The sequence below is a fragment of the Lissotriton helveticus genome, chromosome 8 (assembly GCF_964261635.1).
Source record: "Lissotriton helveticus chromosome 8, aLisHel1.1, whole genome shotgun sequence".
NCBI classification, from domain to species: Eukaryota; Metazoa; Chordata; class Amphibia; order Caudata; family Salamandridae; genus Lissotriton; species Lissotriton helveticus.
In genome coordinates this window covers 1,396,131,840-1,396,153,118 of record NC_136069.1, presented here as the reverse complement: position 1 = coordinate 1,396,153,118, position 21,279 = coordinate 1,396,131,840, and the positions used below count along the sequence as shown (strand labels likewise).

The 21,279-nt window shown below is 43.1% G+C and overlaps 1 protein-coding gene across 1 annotated transcript in view; it reads left to right on the top strand.

Moving 5' to 3' along the window:
* Window positions 1-21,279, top strand: part of LOC144773380 (SAM domain-containing protein SAMSN-1-like) — a 390,420-nt gene that overhangs the window by 357,701 nt on the left and 11,440 nt on the right. Inside the window, exon 7 of the mRNA XM_078658350.1 lies at window positions 5,104-5,254. Coding sequence (XP_078514476.1) covers window positions 5,104-5,254 — 151 coding nt within the window. The remainder of the gene's footprint in view (window positions 1-5,103; window positions 5,255-21,279) is intronic.

Here is a 21,279-nt window from a genome sequence, read left to right as displayed (position 1 = left end):
TTGATTCCGTTCTGGGAAGGACATGGCTTTTGTAGTTCGGACTGGACTGTTCCCATGGGGCACAGGGTCCGCGCTGATTTGCATATCTCCATTGTTTAACCCAGGGTGGTGTGGAGTGGAAAAACGATGGATTTGGGCCCAGATCTTTGGACTGGGGTGAATGTGTGACATTGATCCACATTCTGTCCATCACTGTTGTGTTTGCAGTTACCGCTCTAAGTGTACTGGGGATGCTCAGACGTGAGTCCCAGGCACTCCACACCACTGGAGTCAAGCTAGCCGGGCTGATGAGAGGTGTTACCTCGAAACCGGGCCGGTCCTCGGATGCTTGATTCCGTTCTGGGAAGGACATGGCTTTTGTAGTTCGGACTGGACTGTTCCCATGGGGCACAGGGTCAGCGCTGATTTGCATATCGCCATTGTCTAACCCAGGGTGGTGTGGAGTGGAAAAACGATGGATTTGGGCCCAGATCTTTGGACTGGGGTGAATGTGTGACATTGATCCACATTCTGTCCATCACTGTTGTGTTTGCAGTTACCGCTCTAAGTGTACTGGGGATGCTCAGACGTGAGTCCCAGGCACTCCACACCACTGGAGTCAAGCTAGCCGGGCTGATGAGAGGTGTTACCTCGAAACCGGGCCGGTCCTCGGATGCTTGATTCCGTTCTGGGAAGGACATGGCTTTTGTAGTTCGGACTGGACTGTTCCCATGGGGCACAGGGTCAGCGCTGATTTGCATATCGCCATTGTCTAACCCAGGGTGGTGTGGAGTGGAAAAACGATGGATTTGGGCCCAGATCTTTGGACTGGGGTGAATGTGTGACATTGATCCACATTCTGTCCATCACTGTTGTGTTTGCAGTTACCATCTCACTGATAAACCTAGACTGTAAGCTATATGCATCGATCCTTGCAAAACGCATTCACAGAGTTCTGCCCTCCCTAATCCATCCCTCACAAGCGGGTTTTTTGAAAAATAGATTGTCTAGTGACAACACCAGAATCCTAAGCCATGTCATAGAAAGGGCTTAGCTCCTCCCCTCGCCAATTGTGGCGATAACACTCGACGCAGAGAAAGCGTTTGACAAGGTGGACTGGTCATACCTGGAAGCGGTATTACAGAAATTCGATTTGGGCCCACTTTTTACTAAAATGATAATGTCATTATATACCTGTCCCACCGCTAGAGTGAGGGCTGGTGGAGCCTTCTCATCACCCTTCAAACTAGAACAAGGAACCAGACAAGGCTGCCCCCTGTCCCCATCCCTATTTCTCCTGGCAATCGAACCCTTTCTGTACCGTATCCGAGAAAACCATGACATACAGGGAATCCCATTCAATGAATGTGTTATAAAAATCACGGCATACGCCGATGATGTTTTAGTACTTAGTGAACAGGCTGACAAAGCTGTACCCGCGTTACTTTCCACGATTGAAGAGTTCTCCGGTGTATCCGGGTACTCCCTGAATAAGGACAAAACTGAGGTAAAATTGCTAAATAATTTGGGTAATAGTACCATCTTGGGGGACTCTGGGCTCACTTGGCAGCCTAAGAGCTTCAAATACCTTGGCCTGGAATTCGAGAAGGACCTGATTACGACGCTGAAAATCAATGAGGACATACTCTTCAAAAAAGTAAGCAAACTCCTGGAAGGGTGGTCCCCGAAATTCCTCTTGTGGTGGGGAAGAGCGGAAACGTTAAAGATGATGATCACCCCCTTGATCAATTATATGGCAAGCATGCTCCCAATGACCTTCACGGAGGACTTTCTGAAAAAAATAACCAAACTAATTAGTAATTTCCTATGGAAAGACAAAAAAACGAGAATCTCTATGAAAAAATTGCAGCTACCCAAACAAAAAGGTGGACTAGGACTGCCAAACTTTCGGAATTACCAAACGGCCTTTTTATGTAAACAAGGAATCTCCTGGTTCCATGAACCTCCCGGCTGCACGCCGTTATGGGTAAACATAGAGAAAGCTATTATTGGTAAGGCCCCTCTATCAGCAATTTTAACCATGGACCTGTCCCACCTCATACACTCCAAATACATCATGCTTACTTAATACAAAAAGGGCTCTTCTCAGACTTGACCGAACACATAAATCTGGCCTACAGTTAGGAAAGTCGACGTCCTCATCTCTATGGTGTAATCCACTCATTAAGGTTAATGGCTCGTCCCCTCTTTGGAAGCATTGGTCAGACAAAGGACTCAATGTTATCTCAGATCTCTACGACAACCATGTGCCGCTGCCCTTCTCTTCAATTCAGGCTAAACACTCCCTTGAACCAATTGACTTCTATGCTTTCCTTAAAATAAAATCAGCTATATCTACACGCACATTCGTACACGGAACGCCGTGGTTAGGAAAGATGCTCCCTCTCCTGCAATCTTCAGGTCATTTTGTATCTAAAGTCTACAAGCTGCTCACGCCGAACTTGAGTAAAACACTAAGGCGTAACGAAATTAAATGGGAATCAGAGCCCAATGACACCGGTATAATTATTGACTGGGATAAGATACACGCCTCAGCCCTCACACACAAAGTATCACCAATCCTCTCGCAGACTAAGTACATGATACTCAATAGGGTGTTCTGGACTCCCCAGAAATTATTTAAACTGAAACTAAGAGACTCCCCCACTTGTTGGAATTGCTCCCTGGCTGATGGAGATCTTCCACACATGCTGTTTCACTGTACCTTGTTGAAGAAATACTGGTCTGATGTATTTGACTATATTGAGCGCATATTTCACATCAAACCTGAGAGGGAATTTATTTACATTATTCTGGGGGCCATCGACCCATTGGTAGTTAAAGACCACGACCGACAACTCCTGGACTTGCTCCTCACCTTGGCCTGTAAGGTCGTCCTCTGCCACTGGAAGACGGCTTCTGAGGTCTCTTTCAATGCCTGGAGGGAGTGGTTGGCTTGTATTAGAGGGGTGGATAATCCGGCCCTAAACTCATCCCCATGGCGCACTACAAGCAAGAGACTCTGGTCTTCACTGGACGCGACCTCTCTTTCTTTCGAACCACCATGAGGTCCCTTCAATTATGTATGTACATAATATTGCGATAGGCAGCCCTGGCACACGCATTGCTTGTTGAATTCATTCTGGTTGCACAACTAGGCTCGTAAGCTTGATAGGCGCATAAGCATAACGTCGGCATGTGGCCTCTATAGTTTATAGAATTGATTATCAATCTAAGCACACAATGTTATCATAAACACGTTGGTTTGTATTATTGCTTTGCTGAAGCTCGGCAATGTTTCCCATGACACTTTACTTGTAGACCCATGTTTCAAACATCAATGTCAAATGTATGACTGTCAAATGCTAATCAATGATGACGTAGTGGCTCTGATCTCCCTTATTTTCATTTCTTATTTTCTCATTTTCCTTTTCTCATTCTCCTATCTTATTTTTCATACCTCATAGTTTCTTATGTTCTTTTCACTCATTGATTACCGTAATGTAACCACATGACTGTATCGTATCAAAGCCTGTACATTTGCTTTCTGTTTCATTTAATAAAAATGATTTGAACAAAAAAAAAAAAGAGTAAAGCAATTCATCATTCTACATTTTGGGCACAATCTTGCATATAGAGCAGACCAGATGCTCTATATTCCGGTTACACAGGTAATGCCACAATTGGGGGTATATACTGTGTACGCTATACATATTATAAATAGTATAGACACCAGACACTTGGGACATAACTCCAAATATGTGTGCTTCACACAACCCTGATTACTACTGCAAGATTGTGCCTAAAATGTAGAATGATGAATTGCTATACTCTTAATGGGGTATAATCGACATGCGTTATACATGTGTCTCACCAACTCATGAAATTCGGGTGCTTATAGCTGTATACCTCTCCTCTTTTATTCTTCTCCCACACCATTATCCTAATATGGGCACTGTGGGTCTATGCACACAAATGCATATAATTTGAAGAAAACATATGTGTGATGTTGTTACATCACATTGTATATATGTTTTGCAGCCCTGACAAAGTCGCGGGTGACCAACCCAAGTAGCGACAAAACACGTGTTGGCAACAACGACTGGAATAAAGAGAAGAAAAAAGAACGCAGAGAAAGATTACTGCTGTCTTTTGTATATATATGTTATAAACATGACTAAAGAGGTTAATGTGTGCTAGGATATTGTCACAAGTTTATAGGATTTCATGCGGAGATCTGATTGATGGTGTTGTGGATGATGACCCCCTCCCTAAGCACCATAACATACTAATATTGAAGTATAGATACACCAAGAATTAAGAGAAGCGCCACTGTCACTAGACTACACTAATCATCCCCAGAATCAACATTAGGGGTGGTGTTAGGTTGGCAAAAAACTTTGCAGCAAGAGGTAAACATGTCAATTTAGATCCAACAAATACACTGAAGTACACCAAATAGTCGTAACTCTCATCCACAGTCAGTAATCTGTCAATTTGGATTGTGAACCTTGCATATGCGACCTTGTGAACTTGAGTTGTTACAATCATTCACCTTTTTAAGGGACCGCTGCTGGAGAGTCAAATGGTTTTCTGAGCAAACAAAAGTGTTTATTCTCTGCATTCTGACTCGGCATCTGCTGGGTCAGTAGAAACTACGTTTAAGAATATTTTATGATAACAAATGTCTTTGTCATTCATTTCCATAGAGATTATCTTCATACTTGTTGGTAGCTGTAACAATTTGACTGCATTTTTGTATTTCATTACATAATCACCCCAACTCTAGTTTATGATAAAGTAAGTAGGAAAATGGTCCTACACTATAGCACCTTGATTGTGGGAGTGTAAGCAAGCACCTATATGTTGTAGTTTGAAGGCTCATCTGTTTTAATGTTTTGACTATGTTTTGATTTGTGCTTTGTGTTATAGTTATCGTGTGCAGCGGTTTGATGTAACTGAACTTAAAATGTGCAATACAATGAATAATAAAATGATAATGTAAACTGGTGGTCTGTCTTGGATTTGGATAACTCAAAAGACTAATGCCACAAATGGCATTCAGATAATGTGGAAAGCAAGGCAATCCAGCCAGAATGACAAATGATTATTTATGTTCCATAGGACTGGATTTCAACGCTGTTGCTAAATGGTTATGAGACACTGGACGACTTGAAGGATATGAAGGAAAGCCATTTGATTGAACTTAATATAACAAATCCAGAAGATAGGGCCAGGTTGCTGGCTGCAGCTGAGAACCTACATGCCTCAGAATGTGAGTATCCACATTTGAAACGTGTCTACATTCTGAAGCAGATTTCCCAATGGTATTTTCTTTAGATCATGCACATTCACTAGCTGTTTTAGAGCCTCCAACTATTGTCAGTGATATTTCCTAAAATTGTGCTATTGAAGGATGTCATATTTAATTCCCTCAATAAAGGCAGCTGTATACCTCTCCTCTTTTATTCTTCTCCCACACCATTACATGTACACAGCTCAACTAGAGATGCAGAATCATTATTAAACTTGCTTCAGTCAGTCCATCAATCTGTTGTTAGAAGGACCTGGTAACATTAGTGACACAAAAATATAATTACAGTTTCAGAGGAGAAAAGTAGAGCCACATACTGTATGACACTCTAGATATAGTGGTTTTTGTGTGAAAATTGTAACCATTGGCTTGATTTAACCCTCCTTTTTCATATAATTAGTCTATGAATCAAATAATTGAATGATCAAAATCAAGTATTGGAATTGCCCAGTATAGTTCTTCTGGAGTGCATAACTGGGTGAATTCTGAGCAAAGGCTCAATGGGCTTCAACTAAAACTTGGTGTAATATTGGGTGGTAAGTAGACTGCCTAGAAGAACTGGTGGATAAATCATCCACTGAACTCTCTGAAATGCTGACAGTTTTAGAGAGCAGTGGTCCAATATTTTCTCACTAGGAGGCTGCCAGCAATTCCACCAATGAGAACGCACTGGCAGCATACCCGGCATTGCAGGGCTGTCCAACTAAGGGAGACCCCTCCAACCACATTCCTACTGGTGACCATTCTCTCTGTGAATGCCTTTGCATGCAAGATGGTTCCAAACAGGAAACAATTTCAGTTCTACCCCATGCGCTGAGAGGAATTTCCCATCATTGAAGAAACATATTTATATGAGTCCTGAAAATGGGAGTCTATCCCCAGGACTTGTCTAAGTGATGACAGTTCTGTCATGAAAACATTGGAATGCCACAATAAACTTTTTTTCTTCGTAGCATCTCCCGTCATCCATTTTGGAGGTATCCTACAGAAAAGATGTCTGCCATAAGGAGCATCTTTAAATTTAGTAGTTCAGTATGACACATGCTCTGCCACAAGAGCAATTTGCCACAGCTTTGTGAACACTGACTAGGAGCCCTACCTTAAGAAATAAAGGATGATAACAAAAGCTCCAGGTGGACACAATCATTTTTAATGGCTCACTAGGATCATAGGATGTAGGTACAGTTCTCAGGGTCTGAGATGCTTGCTTGAATGGCACAGGAGCTTAACATCACTGGGTTAGAAATTATCCCAGTAGGATAAGATACTTTTCTAATATTGATTGTGATGGATTTTTGGAATAGCTTTGGCCCAGCACTGCTGTCCTCTGATCATTCTTTAGCAAGACATATTTCTAGCTGTGTTTGGATGTTAATAGTAGTATTCCATTGATAATTTCCAGGAACTTTTCGGGACTGGGGCTAACTCAGCCTACTTGGCCACAACCTCTGGGAAATTACTATAGACTGTGCTGCAGTTTTGAATACTTCCTTAGTGGTCAGAAATGTCTAGACGTTGTTCTGTAGATTGTAAACTAATCTGTATCCAGCACCATACCACTATTAATCTGGAATTTTGAGCTATTTAGGCAGCCGTCAGCAAGATACAAACACTACAGCAAAGCAAGTACTCCAATATTCCTTGAGGTGTATGGTTATAATACACAGCTAAATTCATGGACTGAATACTATTTGCAAGGGTGTTTGAAAACTCTTTATGAGGAAGAAAAGGAACATCATAACGATTAAGAAATAAAAAAAGATATTGGAACATCATGATCATATATAAATATGATGAACATTAGGCACATGTAACCATAAAAAGCATTACAATATACATTGCTAAATTAAGTATTAGTACAACATAAGCTTATTTGCAAGGTGTTTATGGGTTTTCTAGGAAACAGAAGGGAAGGGAATGGATAGGAAAGCGAAGAAAAGGGAGAAGAAGGGAGTAAAGGGAGGAGAGGGGTAAAAAAGGGAATGAGGTTACTTGAACCACATTGCAAAAAGATCATCATAACTAACAAAATTGCATAAATAACCATAATCAATAAAAAATGAAATATAGGTAGAAATATTAGAAATGTACACATGGAATGTTGTTAAACAGAGAATTCAATAATAATCAGAGAAGTTTGAAAGTCTGAAATGGTGATGGTTGAGAGGGGTAAGAGCAGACATTAGTAGTGTTTAAAAAAGTAGTAAGGTGTAACCATGGTAAATCATTTGAACAAGATAAAAGTATGTGTTCTGCATAATGTCTCTACAGTTTATGGTGATGGAATACTGTACAGGCTTTTTAAGAGATGTTAGCTGTGTATTTCTCATGAATGGCAATCTGTTGAAAAGAAATGACTATTTATTATTGGGAAAAATCAGACTGGCAATCGATATGGAGGCTACCTAAAAAATGACAGTCAAAAGTAAATAGAATAGAGACTCAAAGAATGTGATAAATTTGTTTCCAAACCTTATGCCAAAAATGCATGTAATTGGGGCATGACAATAACATGTGCTTCAGGTCACTTTGTGGAAATCGACACAACCAACATTTGGAATCACCTGTAATAACAAAATGAGACATAGATTTTGGAGTATGGTAAAGTCTATCATAAAAAAAAATAGTGTCTGCATAAGAGCAGCCATTCTAGATGTTTTGTGATTTTTAAGCAACATTTTGTTCCAGTGGGAAGTTGGCCACCTCAGCTTCCCCTAAGGATTCTAATGAAGATGTAAGTTTCAAGGTTGAGGAAGAAATTAACAATTTATATATCAGGAAGAGAGTCTGTAGTCGAAAATGAGTATAATGATCTTCGGGAGAAGTTTCAGGTAGATGTACCAAGATGTCAAAAACAGAAGTTCAATAAAATCTAGGTTGAAAGGAGTTAGGACAATTACATTTGTATTGCATTTGAGGAAAAGAGGGTGGAATATCACATAAAATAGATCAGTAATCCATTGGATTTCTTTATGTTTCTGTGCTTTCAGAAAATGTGTATATTATTGAACTAGATTGACTAATTACACAATATGGGTAATTAGAAAAAGGTCACATGATTTAATGAAGAGCGATGAGATCATAATGGGAGTACCTGAAACAAGAGTCGAAAAATTGGAGAAGATAAATGCGGGGGGTGCGAGGATTGGACATGAAATTTCTGAAGATAAATGAGAGATTTCTCTATAGATGACCAAAGTGGTGAGAAAGGGGAAGCGTTTTTAAATAACAAAAAGAAGCTGGAAGTCAAGAAAGTTCACTCCCCCAATACATTTATGGTATTTGAGTTTAAATAGAGAGATACAAGATTTCTTTTTTTCATAAAACCTTGGATAAAAGTGAATCAGTTTACTTAAAGTAGGTGTGAAGGATAAGGACTGGAACTATAGATCCAATATAAAGATTAATGGGGGTGCTCATCATTTTAATGGCATCCAATTGACCCTACCTAGAAAAGAGTGTCCCATTTGGAAATAAAAGATTCAAATTTAGAAAGAAGGTTTGTAAGATTAAGGGAAAAAGAAGAAGATTTAGAATTGGTAAACCAAAGTCCTATATATTTAAATTTAATGGGAGCCCACGTGAAGCCAGAAGAGCTGAATAGTTGTTTATGATAGTATTTATCCAGGGGTAAAATGTCAGTTTTATCAAAACTCACTTAATAACTAGACGTTTGAGAAAGGAAATATATCTTGAGAAAGAGCTGGTAAGGCAGTTTCAGGATCAGATATGAAAAAGAGAATATCTTCCACATGCGCAGCTAATTTTAAATGTTCGAACTCACATTGGAAACTGGAAATCAATGGATTTTGCCAAACTTTTAATCCCTACGCTGCATCTGCATGGCGTTCCAACCACCCCGCCCCCCCCCCCTCCCGCTCCCCACCCCGTGATAAGCCTTTTGGGCTATTTGGTATAGTTCACATTTAGGCCCCTGTAACATTTTGTCCAAATATGGTATCCAACATCCTGAGGATTCTAAGGGTATCCAGGGTTTGTGGACTCCTCTGAAGGGAACCAGGAAGTTAGCTAAATAACAGCAACATTTAGTTTTTGGAGGGAAACATGGGAAAATAGTGCTGCAAAAAATTTTTCGGGTTTTTTCCCACCAACCGGTGTCCACTAAGAGTTTGCAGTGCTAACATTACCATCTCCTCAGCTTTCAGGAACATGCAGACCTTTGTCGGAAAGCCAAAATGTTCTACACAGTTTTGGCATTTCAATGGGACATACTCATTTTTTCTAATTTTCTTTGCTTCCAACCTTCTTCCAATAAGTGGCAGAAATGGGTGTGAAACCAATTTTGAATCCCAGAAAGATTTACATTTATGAAAAGTAGACGCAGTTTTCAAATCAGAAAGAGGACATTTGTGTAGATCCTTCAAGGTTTTTCTATATAATGTAACCGTTGAAATAAAACAATATTGAAATTGAATAGAAAAAACAGCCATTTGTGCCAAGGTTTTCACTTGTAACTTCTTCTAAGTACATCAGATTTTTTAAAGCAATATACGTTAAGACCGCTGGACCCTTCTGGTGGCGGGGATATATAGCATTTGTATGTTCACCAAGAACCTGAGGTACCCAGAGCCAATACCTGAGCTGCGCCTTGCAATGATTTTTCATTGTGTACCCGGCATACAACAATTCATTAGGTAAAATATAAAGAGTGAATAACAGGTATCAATGAAACCTTTGTTTTCAAATGGGAACAACATATGGAGTTTATAAGCAGTGGTTACTTGTACATCTCCGAATTTGTGGGTACCCATACTAGCATGTGAATTAGAGGGTACTTTCAAAATGATGTCTTTTTTACAAATTGTCTTAAATTTGGAAGGCAGAAATGCATAGAAAGTCAATTGGTAATAACTCTTGTTCTACTATTCTTTGTTCTCCTAAGACTCCTGATAAAAAATGGTACCACACTTGTGTAGTTAGGCCTAGCGCCTGTGATAGGAAACTGCCCAAAACGCAACTTGGACACATCAAATTTTTCCAGTGAAATCTGACCCGTTTTTTGTAATGTGCCTTGCTCTGGGTTTTGGACCCTGGCCCAGCCAGAGCCTAAGGGAAGCCACAAACTTCCACCCACCCAGCATTCCCCCAAGTCTCCCGATAAAAATGGTTCCTCAGTTCTGTGGGCAGATCTAGTTCTTGTGACAGGAAACAGCCCAAAATGCAACGTGGACACATCACATTTTTCCTGTGAAAACTGGCCCTTTTTTTGCAGTGTGCCTAGCTGTGGATTTAGTACCCTAGCTCAACCAGCACCTAGGAAAACCTAGCACACCTGTACATTTTTTAAACTAGACACGCAGGGGGGAATCAAGGATGGGGTGGCATGTGGGGCTCTCACCAGGTTCTGTTACCCAGAATCCCTTGCAAACCTCACACTTTGTCAAAACAAACTTATTTTCTTCACATTTCTGTGATGAAAAGTTCAGGAATATGCAGGGTGGCACAAACTTCCATCTACCCAGTATTCCCCCAAGTCTCTTGATGATAATGGTACCTCACTTGTGTGGGTAGTCCTAAAGGCCGGGACACGAAATGGCCCGAAATGGCCCAAAATTCAACTTGGACATTTTTCCAATTAAAACTGACCCTTATTTTGCAATGAGTCTAGCTATAGTTTTTGGGGACAAGCTCAGCCGGCACAGAGGGACTCCTAGCAAACCTGTACATTTTTGTTATCCAGACACCCAGATTAATCCAGGATGGGGTGACTTGTGAGGTTTTCACAAGGTTCTGTTGCCCAAAATCCCTTGCAAATGTCAAACTTTATAGAAAGAACACATTTCCTCACATTTCTGCTGTGATGGAAAGTTCTGGAATCTGCGGGGAGCCTCAAACATTCACCCACCTTGCAATCCCCCAAGTCTCCTGATATAAATAGTACCTCACTTGTGTAGTAGGCCTAGTGCTTGCAACAGTAATTGGCCCAAAATGTACTGTGGAGACTTCAAAATTATCGATCACAAAACAACCTGGTTTTGCACGGGGGCACCTGCGTTTTTTGCCTCGGGCTCGGCCGCCATCTAGGCAAATCTACCAAACCCAGACAATACTGAATACTAGACACCCGGGGGAGTTCAGGAAGATGTGGCTTGAGTGTATTCCCCAATGTTTTCCTACCCAGAGTTCCCTACAAACCTCACATTTAGCTAAATAAATCACATTTCTCTCACATTTCTGTGTGGGATCAGCATGCTGGCACAAATCTCCTACCACCTAGCATTACCTCCGTCTCCTGATAAAAATTAAACCTCACTTGTGTGGGTGCCCAAAGCAGAGTCAACCTAAAAACGTATACAATGAAAAACTGAGGGAAAACCAAAGCATGTACATAAGGGGCAGGTTTTTTTTTAATACTTTTTTTGTCTGACTCTGCTTTAGGCACCCACTCAATTGAGGTATCATTTTTATCAGAAGATCGATGGGAATGCTGGGTGGTAGGAAATTGTGCTGGCGTGGTGATCCTTCAACTTTCCCAAACAGAGATGTGAGGAAAATATGACTTTTTAGCTAAATTTGAGGTTTGCTGAGGACTCTGGGTAAAAAAACTATGAGGATCCACACAAGCTACACTGCCAGTCAAGCGACAGTCCACACACTCAGCCAGCCAAGTGCCAGTCCATGCACACTACCAACCATGCGCCAGTCCATACACACTGCCAGGCAAGTGCCAGTCTACACACACCGCCACCAAGTGCAAGTCCACACACACCGTCAGCCAGCAAAATGCCAGTACACACACAGCAGGCTAAAGGTCAGTACATGAAGACCATCAGCAAAACTCCAGTTCACACACATAGAAACTTTCCCTGGTATCTAGTAGTTTTCTTTCCCGCTTGGGGGCAGATGAGCCTAAAAATATTACTGATCTGCCCAAACGGCTAAAATGTATGCATAAAAAAAGGGGAGCAGGCCTTGCTTTTGTGGCCGTTCCATAACATGCCATAAACAAAGCCATTACAAATCCCTGGTGCCTAGTGGGCTTCCTGCTCCAACCAGGGGGGGCTCGATCAGGTGTAATAACCACCATCTGCCCATTTTTGTTTTGAAGGGTTGGGGGCAACGACATGCCCAATCTGGCTAGCCCCACCCCTACACAAAGTAAAAACCGTCCCTGGAGTCTAGTGGGCTTCCTGCCCCCCCAGTGGGACAGATCACCAGCTGTTGCCCATATCTGCCTCAAAGGGGCGTTGAAAAGCTGTGCTTATTTGTTTGGGGGGGGGGCATCGGCGTGCCCCTTCAGGGTAGACCCCATTCGTGCACAAGGAAAAAAAATAGCCCCTGGTGCCGAGTGGGCTTTCAGTCCCCCTGAGGGGCAGATCGGGGGAAATAACCCCCATTTGCACCCCACGGGGCAGAAAGACTGTCTCTTTAGTTTTGGGTGCATTTGGAAGACTCTCCCCTTTCCAATGACACCTCTCCTGTCTGCCTATGTAGTTGGGGGTTGCAATAGACTCACAAGCACTTAGGCAGTGAAAGTGAAATGAGCTGATTTGCTCATTTCACTTTCAATGTAATGATGTCAGTGCGCCATGCACACCGATCGTCATTACTTTGAAAAAAAATGCAGAGGGATTTCCTGGTTGTGTGCAGAGGATGGAACGGTTCTGGCCTTAGCATGCAAGGCATTAAAAGAAATGGTTTGAATACCAGGATAAAAAGGAGAGGTGAAGAGACAACATTGTTGGATGCCTCTTAGAAGTATGAAGAAGTTAACCATTCACTGTAACTGAAGCTTTGGAAGAATTGTACAGTGTGAATGTGTGGGAAAGAATGTTATGCCCACATCCATACCACTGTAAAACCTTAAGCATGAAAGACCAGTGAAGTCTATCAAAGGCTTATTAGGCTTCAATAGGGATAACATAATGAGGGAATTTAAGGATACAGGCTTTCGTTATGACATTAAAAAAGAGACCAGTATTGTCAGAGCCCATGACCCCTGAATAAAAACCAGTCTGCTCTGGGCCAATCAATTTAGGTAGAAAGGACTCTAATCTTATGCAAGACGTTTAGCAAAGATCTTGTAGTTCACAGTAATTAAGGATATAGGGCAATCATTTTGACATAAGGTAAGATCTTTACCTTCTTTTGGAATAAGGCAGATACTGAATTCAAAAAGGTGCCTTTGGTAGTGTTAGATGAAAAAGAAGAAAATAAGTCTAACAATTTGGGTAATAGTATAGGAACAAAGTGAGAGTAATATTCTACAGTGAAACCATCATGTCTTTCTTCAAGAGATGAAGTACATGAGTTAATTCAGAAAGGGAAAACTCCTGTTTTATACTGGATAAGTCAGGTGTGGAGGTGGACAATCTGTCAAGAATTTGAAGAAAAGAATCAATATCATAGTTGGTAGGGTGGTGGTCTGGGGTATAAAGGGAATGTTAAAAGGCTGTGAATTCATGTAGAATATCACTGTCTTTGCAGATCTGTGAATCCGAGCTGGAATGTAAAGATTCCACTTTTGCATGCTCTTTTCATATTTTGAGATAATTGTCAAGAAGTTTACCTGATTTATTATGACCACCATAATAACGAGCATTGCTCCATAGTAAATATGTACAGGAATCACCAGAGGAGATTTTATCAAATGAAGTTTGTCTATAACCAAATCATGTAATACATTAGGTCAGTGATTCCCAAGCTTTTTTGATCCACGGCTCCCTTGACCTTTTGGTCATTTGCCATTGCTCCCCCATCATGTTACTTTTTATTGGCCAGTGGAGTGATGTAAGCATGGCCTTGGGAGTACTTCCATTTTTGTCCCTGAAAATAATTGTAATGAAGCATATGAATGCTGCCTGCACTTGTATTCTGTTCCCAGTGAATTTTGCAAGTTATTTTAGTCACACATTTTGTTCTGCTCTAACTAATTTTCCTTTCCTGTACAGCGCGGTATCTATGTAACTGTATCCAGTGAGTTTAGCAAGTCATTTTTAGCCACATTGTTCTTCCCTGAATAACTTTTCCTCCCCTGTTTTGTGCCGTTGCCTGTATCTGTATTATTGTCTCCAGACTATTAGCAACTGTTTAGCTGAATTTGTGCTTTTACAGAAAACTCTTTTTTTTCCTGTACCATGCCATTTTTTGGAGCCTCTGTGCCACCTGCTCATTCCCACCTGTTTTGCCCCTCCTGTCACCCAACGCCTTGCCCTATACCAGGACCTACTTAATGAAGCTGCAGTGTGGCTGAGCGGCGAACGCATGCAACTGGCACACCACTGGCAACATATGCCTCACTCAGGTTATCACCGACCCCACGCACAGCACAGGACACAAGCTTGACCCAATCTTCATGGCCTGCGATAGTCAAGTACAGTCATGCCACTAAACTCACCTGGACCGGCAAGCCATTATTTACTTTACCATCGCAGGAGCACTGTGCACCACCACCAGGACCGCCAGCTTCTCTCATTGTAGCTGGAACAAAGTGACAGAGACCAAATAGATAGATGCCTTCAACACCACCCAGCTCAACCCCACAGCCACCATTGAGCAGGCTGCCAAGAATCTCTCTACCTGGATCACCAAATGCACCAACAGAGTCACCCCCATCAAACCCTCCAAGACCAGCAGATCCACAAAACAAGCCAACTGGTTCTCACAAGAACTCAGGATCATGAAACACAACTTCAAATGACTGGAGAGACGATGGTGCACTACCAAAGATCCTACAGACCAAGCCACCTTCAAATCAGCCCTCAAAATCTAAACAAAACGAAAAAACATGCCCTTGATAACTGCATCAAAGCCTCATCCAGCCACAGCAAGGGACTCTTTAACATCACCAGAGAGTTCTCCTGCCCAGCAGCCACCGAGAACACAATACCCCCATCCCAGGAACTCTTCAACACCCTGGCGGACTACTTCCACAACAAGATATCCAGCATCTACAGCAACTTCAAACCCCAACTCACCAACCTCTACAGTCTCCCCACGCCGATTGATATCATCTACTATCCTCCGCTCATAGCATGGGAACAGCTTACCACACAGAGCACCACTGCCAACATGATCGCACTACTCTGGAGCACCCACGGACCCCCACCACTTCTTCAACCTAGGGAGAAAGGAAATCGGTAGCAAACTTACTTCCATCCTCAACGCATCCATCATCACAGGCACCTTCCCCGATCATTGGAAACACGCAAAGGTCAAGCCCCTCCTCAAGAAACTCTGCTGACCCCCACAAACTCAAGGGCTACCGCACTCTGCACCATTTCCCCGTCGAAGCCCTTGAGAAGCCCATCTACCAATAACTCACCAAACACCTGGAGAACAACAACCTGCAGGATACCTCCCACGCCAACCACAGCACCGAAACCACCCTGATCGATGCCACCAATGACATCGGAACCCTCCTTGACCGAGGAGACACAGCAGCCCGGATCCTCCCCGACATATCAGCAGCGTTTGAGGCCATATCCCTCATCAAGAGACTCTGCCACATCAGGATCCAGGGAGGCACTCTCAAATGAATCATATCCTTTCTCACAAGATGAACCCAGAGAATCCGCCTACCTCCCCTCACGGTAGAGCTCAGGAGCATCATCTGAGGCATCCTGGAATGTTCATCCGTCAGCCCTACCATTTTTAAAACCTACATGAGGCCACTGGCTGACATCATCAGAATCCATGGCCTCAACATAATTTTCTACGCAGACAACACCCAACCTATCCTATCACTCTCAGAAGACCACACAACCACCAGGACCAACTTCCACAACTGCATGTCAAGCGTCGCCGACTGGTTGAAGGCCAACTGCTTAAAGCTGAACACGGACAAGACTGAAGTGCTGATGTTTGGAAACAACACCTAGTGGCCTGCCGAACTCGGATCCATACCGACAGACCACGAATGCAACCTTGGCATCAGTCTGGACAGTAAACTCAACATGAAATGACACATCAACACAGTCTCCTACGCCTGCTTCCACACCATGTACATGCTCCAAAGAATCTCCAGTTGGCTTCCCGTCGACACCAGGAAAACCATCACCCAAGCTCTAGTCACCAACTGACTCGACTACAGCAACGCACTCTATACAGGAATCACCACCCAGCTCTTAAAGAGACTCCAAATTAATCAGAATTTGGTGGCCAGAATCATCCTTGACCTCCGCAAATCAATCCACATCGTCTCCTACCTTAGGAATCTTTATTGGTTCCACGTCCAGAAAAGATGCCGAATTAAGATGCTGGACCTGGGACCAGCATACATCAGCCACTGCCTGTACTACCACCAACCCACCAGAGACCTGCGCTCCGCCGCCCTCGCCCACACTTGCCGCATTCGAAGAAGCTACAGCGGAGGACACTTCTTCACCTACCAAGTCCTGGAATGACCTTCCCTTTCACCTCCGGACAGCACCGTCTATCACAGAATTTAGAAAGGGACTCGACCTGGTTCTCTGACTGACTGCAGAAGGATCTTAGCACCTGGATACCCTCACAGGTGGTTAGTCGTGCTGTACAAATCCCCATTGATTGAACAATTGATTGAGATATTATAATCATGTAAATGTAAATGTAAATGTAAATGTAAATGAGCTTATATAGCGCACAGCTACCCGCAGTGGGTGTCCCGGCGCTTGCTTAGGGAACCCTTCCTGGTATTCCCCTGTGAGATAGCAGGGTATCCACAAGGTGAAAGTCAGGCATCCCGCCGCGAGGGGCCGTTGTGGAGATTAAGCAAGCTATTGCCCAGAGTCGCAGAGTGTGAACCCGTGAGTCGAGGAGGCACCGGGGCGAGAATTATCGAGTCTGTGGAATTTTTAGCCCAAGACCCACCGAGGCAGGGAATTGAACCCTGGTCCAGGACCGATCTCAGCTTCCGGGTCTGCTGCCTCTAACCCCTGAGCCACACTTCTCCACGTAAATGTCATAAATGTGACAAAATAAAAATATAACAGATTTTTAATAAAAAACTTGAATTAAGTCAGTAACAATACAATAGCATTGGCAAAAATGTTTTCCATGTATTAACAAACTTTTTTAACACATGTAACATTAAATGCACAACAAAAGGTAAAAAACGTCTGTAGAAAATATGTTTTTCACTTAACAGGAAAAACCATGTAGAACAAGCATTTACAATGCAACGGTTTCGCCTTTGGAGAAGTTTACATTGCCAATAGTTTAAATCTCTCGCAAATGTGAGAACTATTGTACCCTACGGACGACCTCAGCAGACAGCAATTACTGCCACACACACACACACAGACCCAGCCCCACACACCCAGAGCCAGCCACACCCAAAGCCCCCCCCACACACACACACTGGAGCAGTCACACACACACACACACACACACACACACACACACACACTGGAGCAGTCACACACACACACACACACACACACTGGAGCAGTCACACACACACTGGAGCAGTCACACACACTGGAGCAGTCACACACACACACACTGGAGCAGTCACACACACACACACACACACACACCCACTGGAGCAGTCACACACACACACACACACACACTCTGTATGTGACTGCTCCAGAGTATGTGCGTGTGTATGTGACTGCTCCAGAGTGTGTGTGTGTGTGTGTGTGTGTGTGTATGTGACTGCTCCAGAGTATGTGCGTGTGTATGTGACTGCTCCACACACCCCCAGGAGCAGTCACACACACACACCCCCAGGAGCAGTCACACCCACCAAGTACGGTCTTCCAACCAATGCCATGTAGAGTTGTCCCTTTCCTGTCGGAATGGTCATCTCCACTCTGCATCCAGCTTTCAATGTGCGCCCTAGGCCTCCAGGGCATAAGGAGCCCTTGTGATACATATCGCCAATGACCCCCCCCCTACGTCTACCCCATAAACTCAGTGCCTAAAACTTGGGATCACTACTCTACGTACCTGGAAACAGAAGTTATCGGGAGTAAAGACAGAACTACAGTGGACAGGCCTAGCCCACCCCTCCTTTCCTATTACCCCTCGGGGTAATGTTCAACTTTATTCGTGCTTGGTAACTCACTTCTCCAGCCCGAAGGCTTTGCCCGCTTCTCTCACCTGGTTGCCAGTGTCCCCTGGCAGGCCCCGAACGAGCACTTTCCTGCGGTTATAGAACTCTCTTCGGGTGCGCTGTAGACGGCTCTGTCGCTCCTGGGGGCTCAATGGGGGCAGCTCCTCCTCTCGCTGACGCCGCTCCAGCTCGGCGGGCTCCTGCCCCCAGCGCCGGCGAGCCCTGGCGACCTGCTCCGTTCCGGGATCCACCATGTTTACCGCCGTTGAATTGTGTGTTCCCCTGCTCTTCGGCTCTTGTCGGGACTCCTCCCAGCTCGCAGACATTGGCTGCTTGCCCCTTTCAACCCTCCTGCGTCAGGTCAGGCACGCTCTTTTCTACTCCATGCCATGCCCATCAGTTCCGCTCTCGGCAAGAGCAGTTAAAAGAGCAGCAAGGCGAACGGGGGATTGATTTAGGTGCGTCTAATTTAGGTGCGTACCATTACAATGCGGTTACATATACTTGTAATCCTCACAACAAACGCTTCTTTACTTATCACGGTAAATTCTTATATCAGTGCACCAAAACGTTTTTTTTTTTTAAATCCGACTATCGTGTTACAGACTACAATTATTATTATGTTTTTTTACCGGACTGCACTTTATCGATTAAACCCATTAAGGAAACAAGTCAGGTCCCGGGCCGGCAGCCAATCACAGCGCGGCCCGGGAATGACGTCACGGGGGTGTCCCGGGCCGGCAGCCAATCGCAGCGCGGCCCGGGAATGACGTCACGGGGGTGTCCCGGGCCGGCAGCCAATCGCAGCGCGGCCCGGGACAAAGGGGCGGGGCTTAAAAAAAGCACCAGAAACGCCCCCGAATCGCGTTTTCAAGAGAAAGCGCGATTGACAGCCTCTGTCTCCCAATGGCTAGCCTCCATTTATGGAGCTAGCCAATGATAGACAGAGGCGGTCCAAACATCCCTACTGTAGACAATAGTTTTCTATCTGGGAGGGGCTTTGCCCCTCGCCAGGTCGAAACCTAAAAAGGACTACATTTATTTTTTAAATCCTAGTGAGAAGTATATACTTGTTTTTCCTTTCGTAGCGCATCAAATCTTGGCGGTATTTTTGAGATCACAACACACATTTCTTTTACAAGTTTAATTTTTGGCCCCTATTTTTACTTTATTACTGCAACTGCTGAGAAACCAGCTTCACAGGAAGTAGCCAATAGGATCAAAACATGCAGGGATGTCTTGTTTATCACTGGATATTCAGCTACAGTTTGACACTAAAACTCAAGCAGTGACTGAGATGTGTCTCTTACTTTCAATGTTGAGTTACGTGAAAGGTCAATGAGCTGTTCTGCTTCCTCGTTCTTCAAATGCAGATGTATATCAGCATTGAAAGGGTCTCTCACCCATTTTATTAGCTCTATCCTCTGGGAAATGTTTGTCAAGGAAAAGACGCAGTTGTGGCACATACAGAACAAAAACTGTCCTCAGTTCCTCATTTTATGCCATCTCACTATCTTGCAGAAACTGGTCCAATGAAGGAAAACATTTATAGGCACCTTTGCTTACAATGTTTTTCCAAAGGATCACATTCTTGTTAATGCCTGAAACTTTGGTGAGAGCTGCAAGTTGTTAGTATTATTGCCTTGCAATGATTTGTTCAGTGCATTCAGTTTTACAAAAAGAACAGAAAGAAAAGCCTTTTTTATTAGAAGGTCCGCGTCAATAAATTTTTCAATGAAACAATGTTCATGATCATGTAGATACAAGTATATTTCATTCCTCAACTCATACACTCAAAGCAGGGAGTTACTGAGAGACAGCCATTGAGAACTACTGTAGAACAAGAGGCATGAATGTTCTGCACCCATGTCATCACACAGCTTGGCAAAAAATATCACTTTCACTAATCTTGTGTCAATAAAATTTACCACTTTGATGACGATTTTCAGATCATCATGCAGTTCCTCACTTAGATTTCCTGCTGCCAGTGCTTCTCTGTGTATTATACAGTGTTTTCAAACAGCATTAGGCAGCATTTGTAGCATCCTGCTCATTGAATGACCCCCATCTGTACAAACTCCAACACATCTCTCCCAGTAAATTTGATTCTGTACCATAAAATCATCCACAACCGCAAATAAGTCTTCACCTGTAGTTTCACCTTTCATTTTTTACAGACAACAAATCCTCCACAATTTTTTTCCGTTAACAAACCCAACATAACAAATAAGATAGGTGTCTTTTTGGTTGTCTGCGGCCTCATCAATTTGAGGGCAAAGTCTTTGCCTTTTAAATTACAGATTAGCTGATCGTTAATATTTTCAGTCCTATCTTTCATCCTCTGGCTGACTGTATTATTAGAAAGAGGTATTTTGAGCAGCTGGTTACCTGCATCTTCGCCAAGCATGATTATTACCATATCTACAGCAGCAGGCAAAATCATCTCTCCTGCAATTGTGTAATTTTCTTTTACACTGTGCAACACGATAGTCTACTTTATAAGGAAACAGGAGGGTGTTACTATTAACTTTGGCTTGTTATGAGACAGTCTACTTTGCAGTTTGACTTCTGTGCGTTTTCTTCTAAAAAATATTATTGGCTTTCCGAACACATTTGGGTGAAGACTTTCAAGATGGCACTTTAGTTTACTTGGAATAATGTATTCTACAGCCAAAACTTCTAAACAGATTACACATTGAGGAAGCTCCTCAATATTAACCTGTACACATGTGAAACCATAATCTAGATACCTGTCATCATAATTTCTGTATTTGGTTTTTCATTTACCATCCTCTGTTCTACAGAAAAACCTGAGACTTCACGTTTCTCAGATGAACTTGACCTTGGTATTAGTAACCTCTTCATTGTCATTCATAAAGATGGCACGTATCTCCGCACTGAAACACTGGCCTTATTCTCTAATGCGGACCATTTCAAAAACATGACTCAGGATAAACTTAAGTATTAATTTCATTTTGATTACATT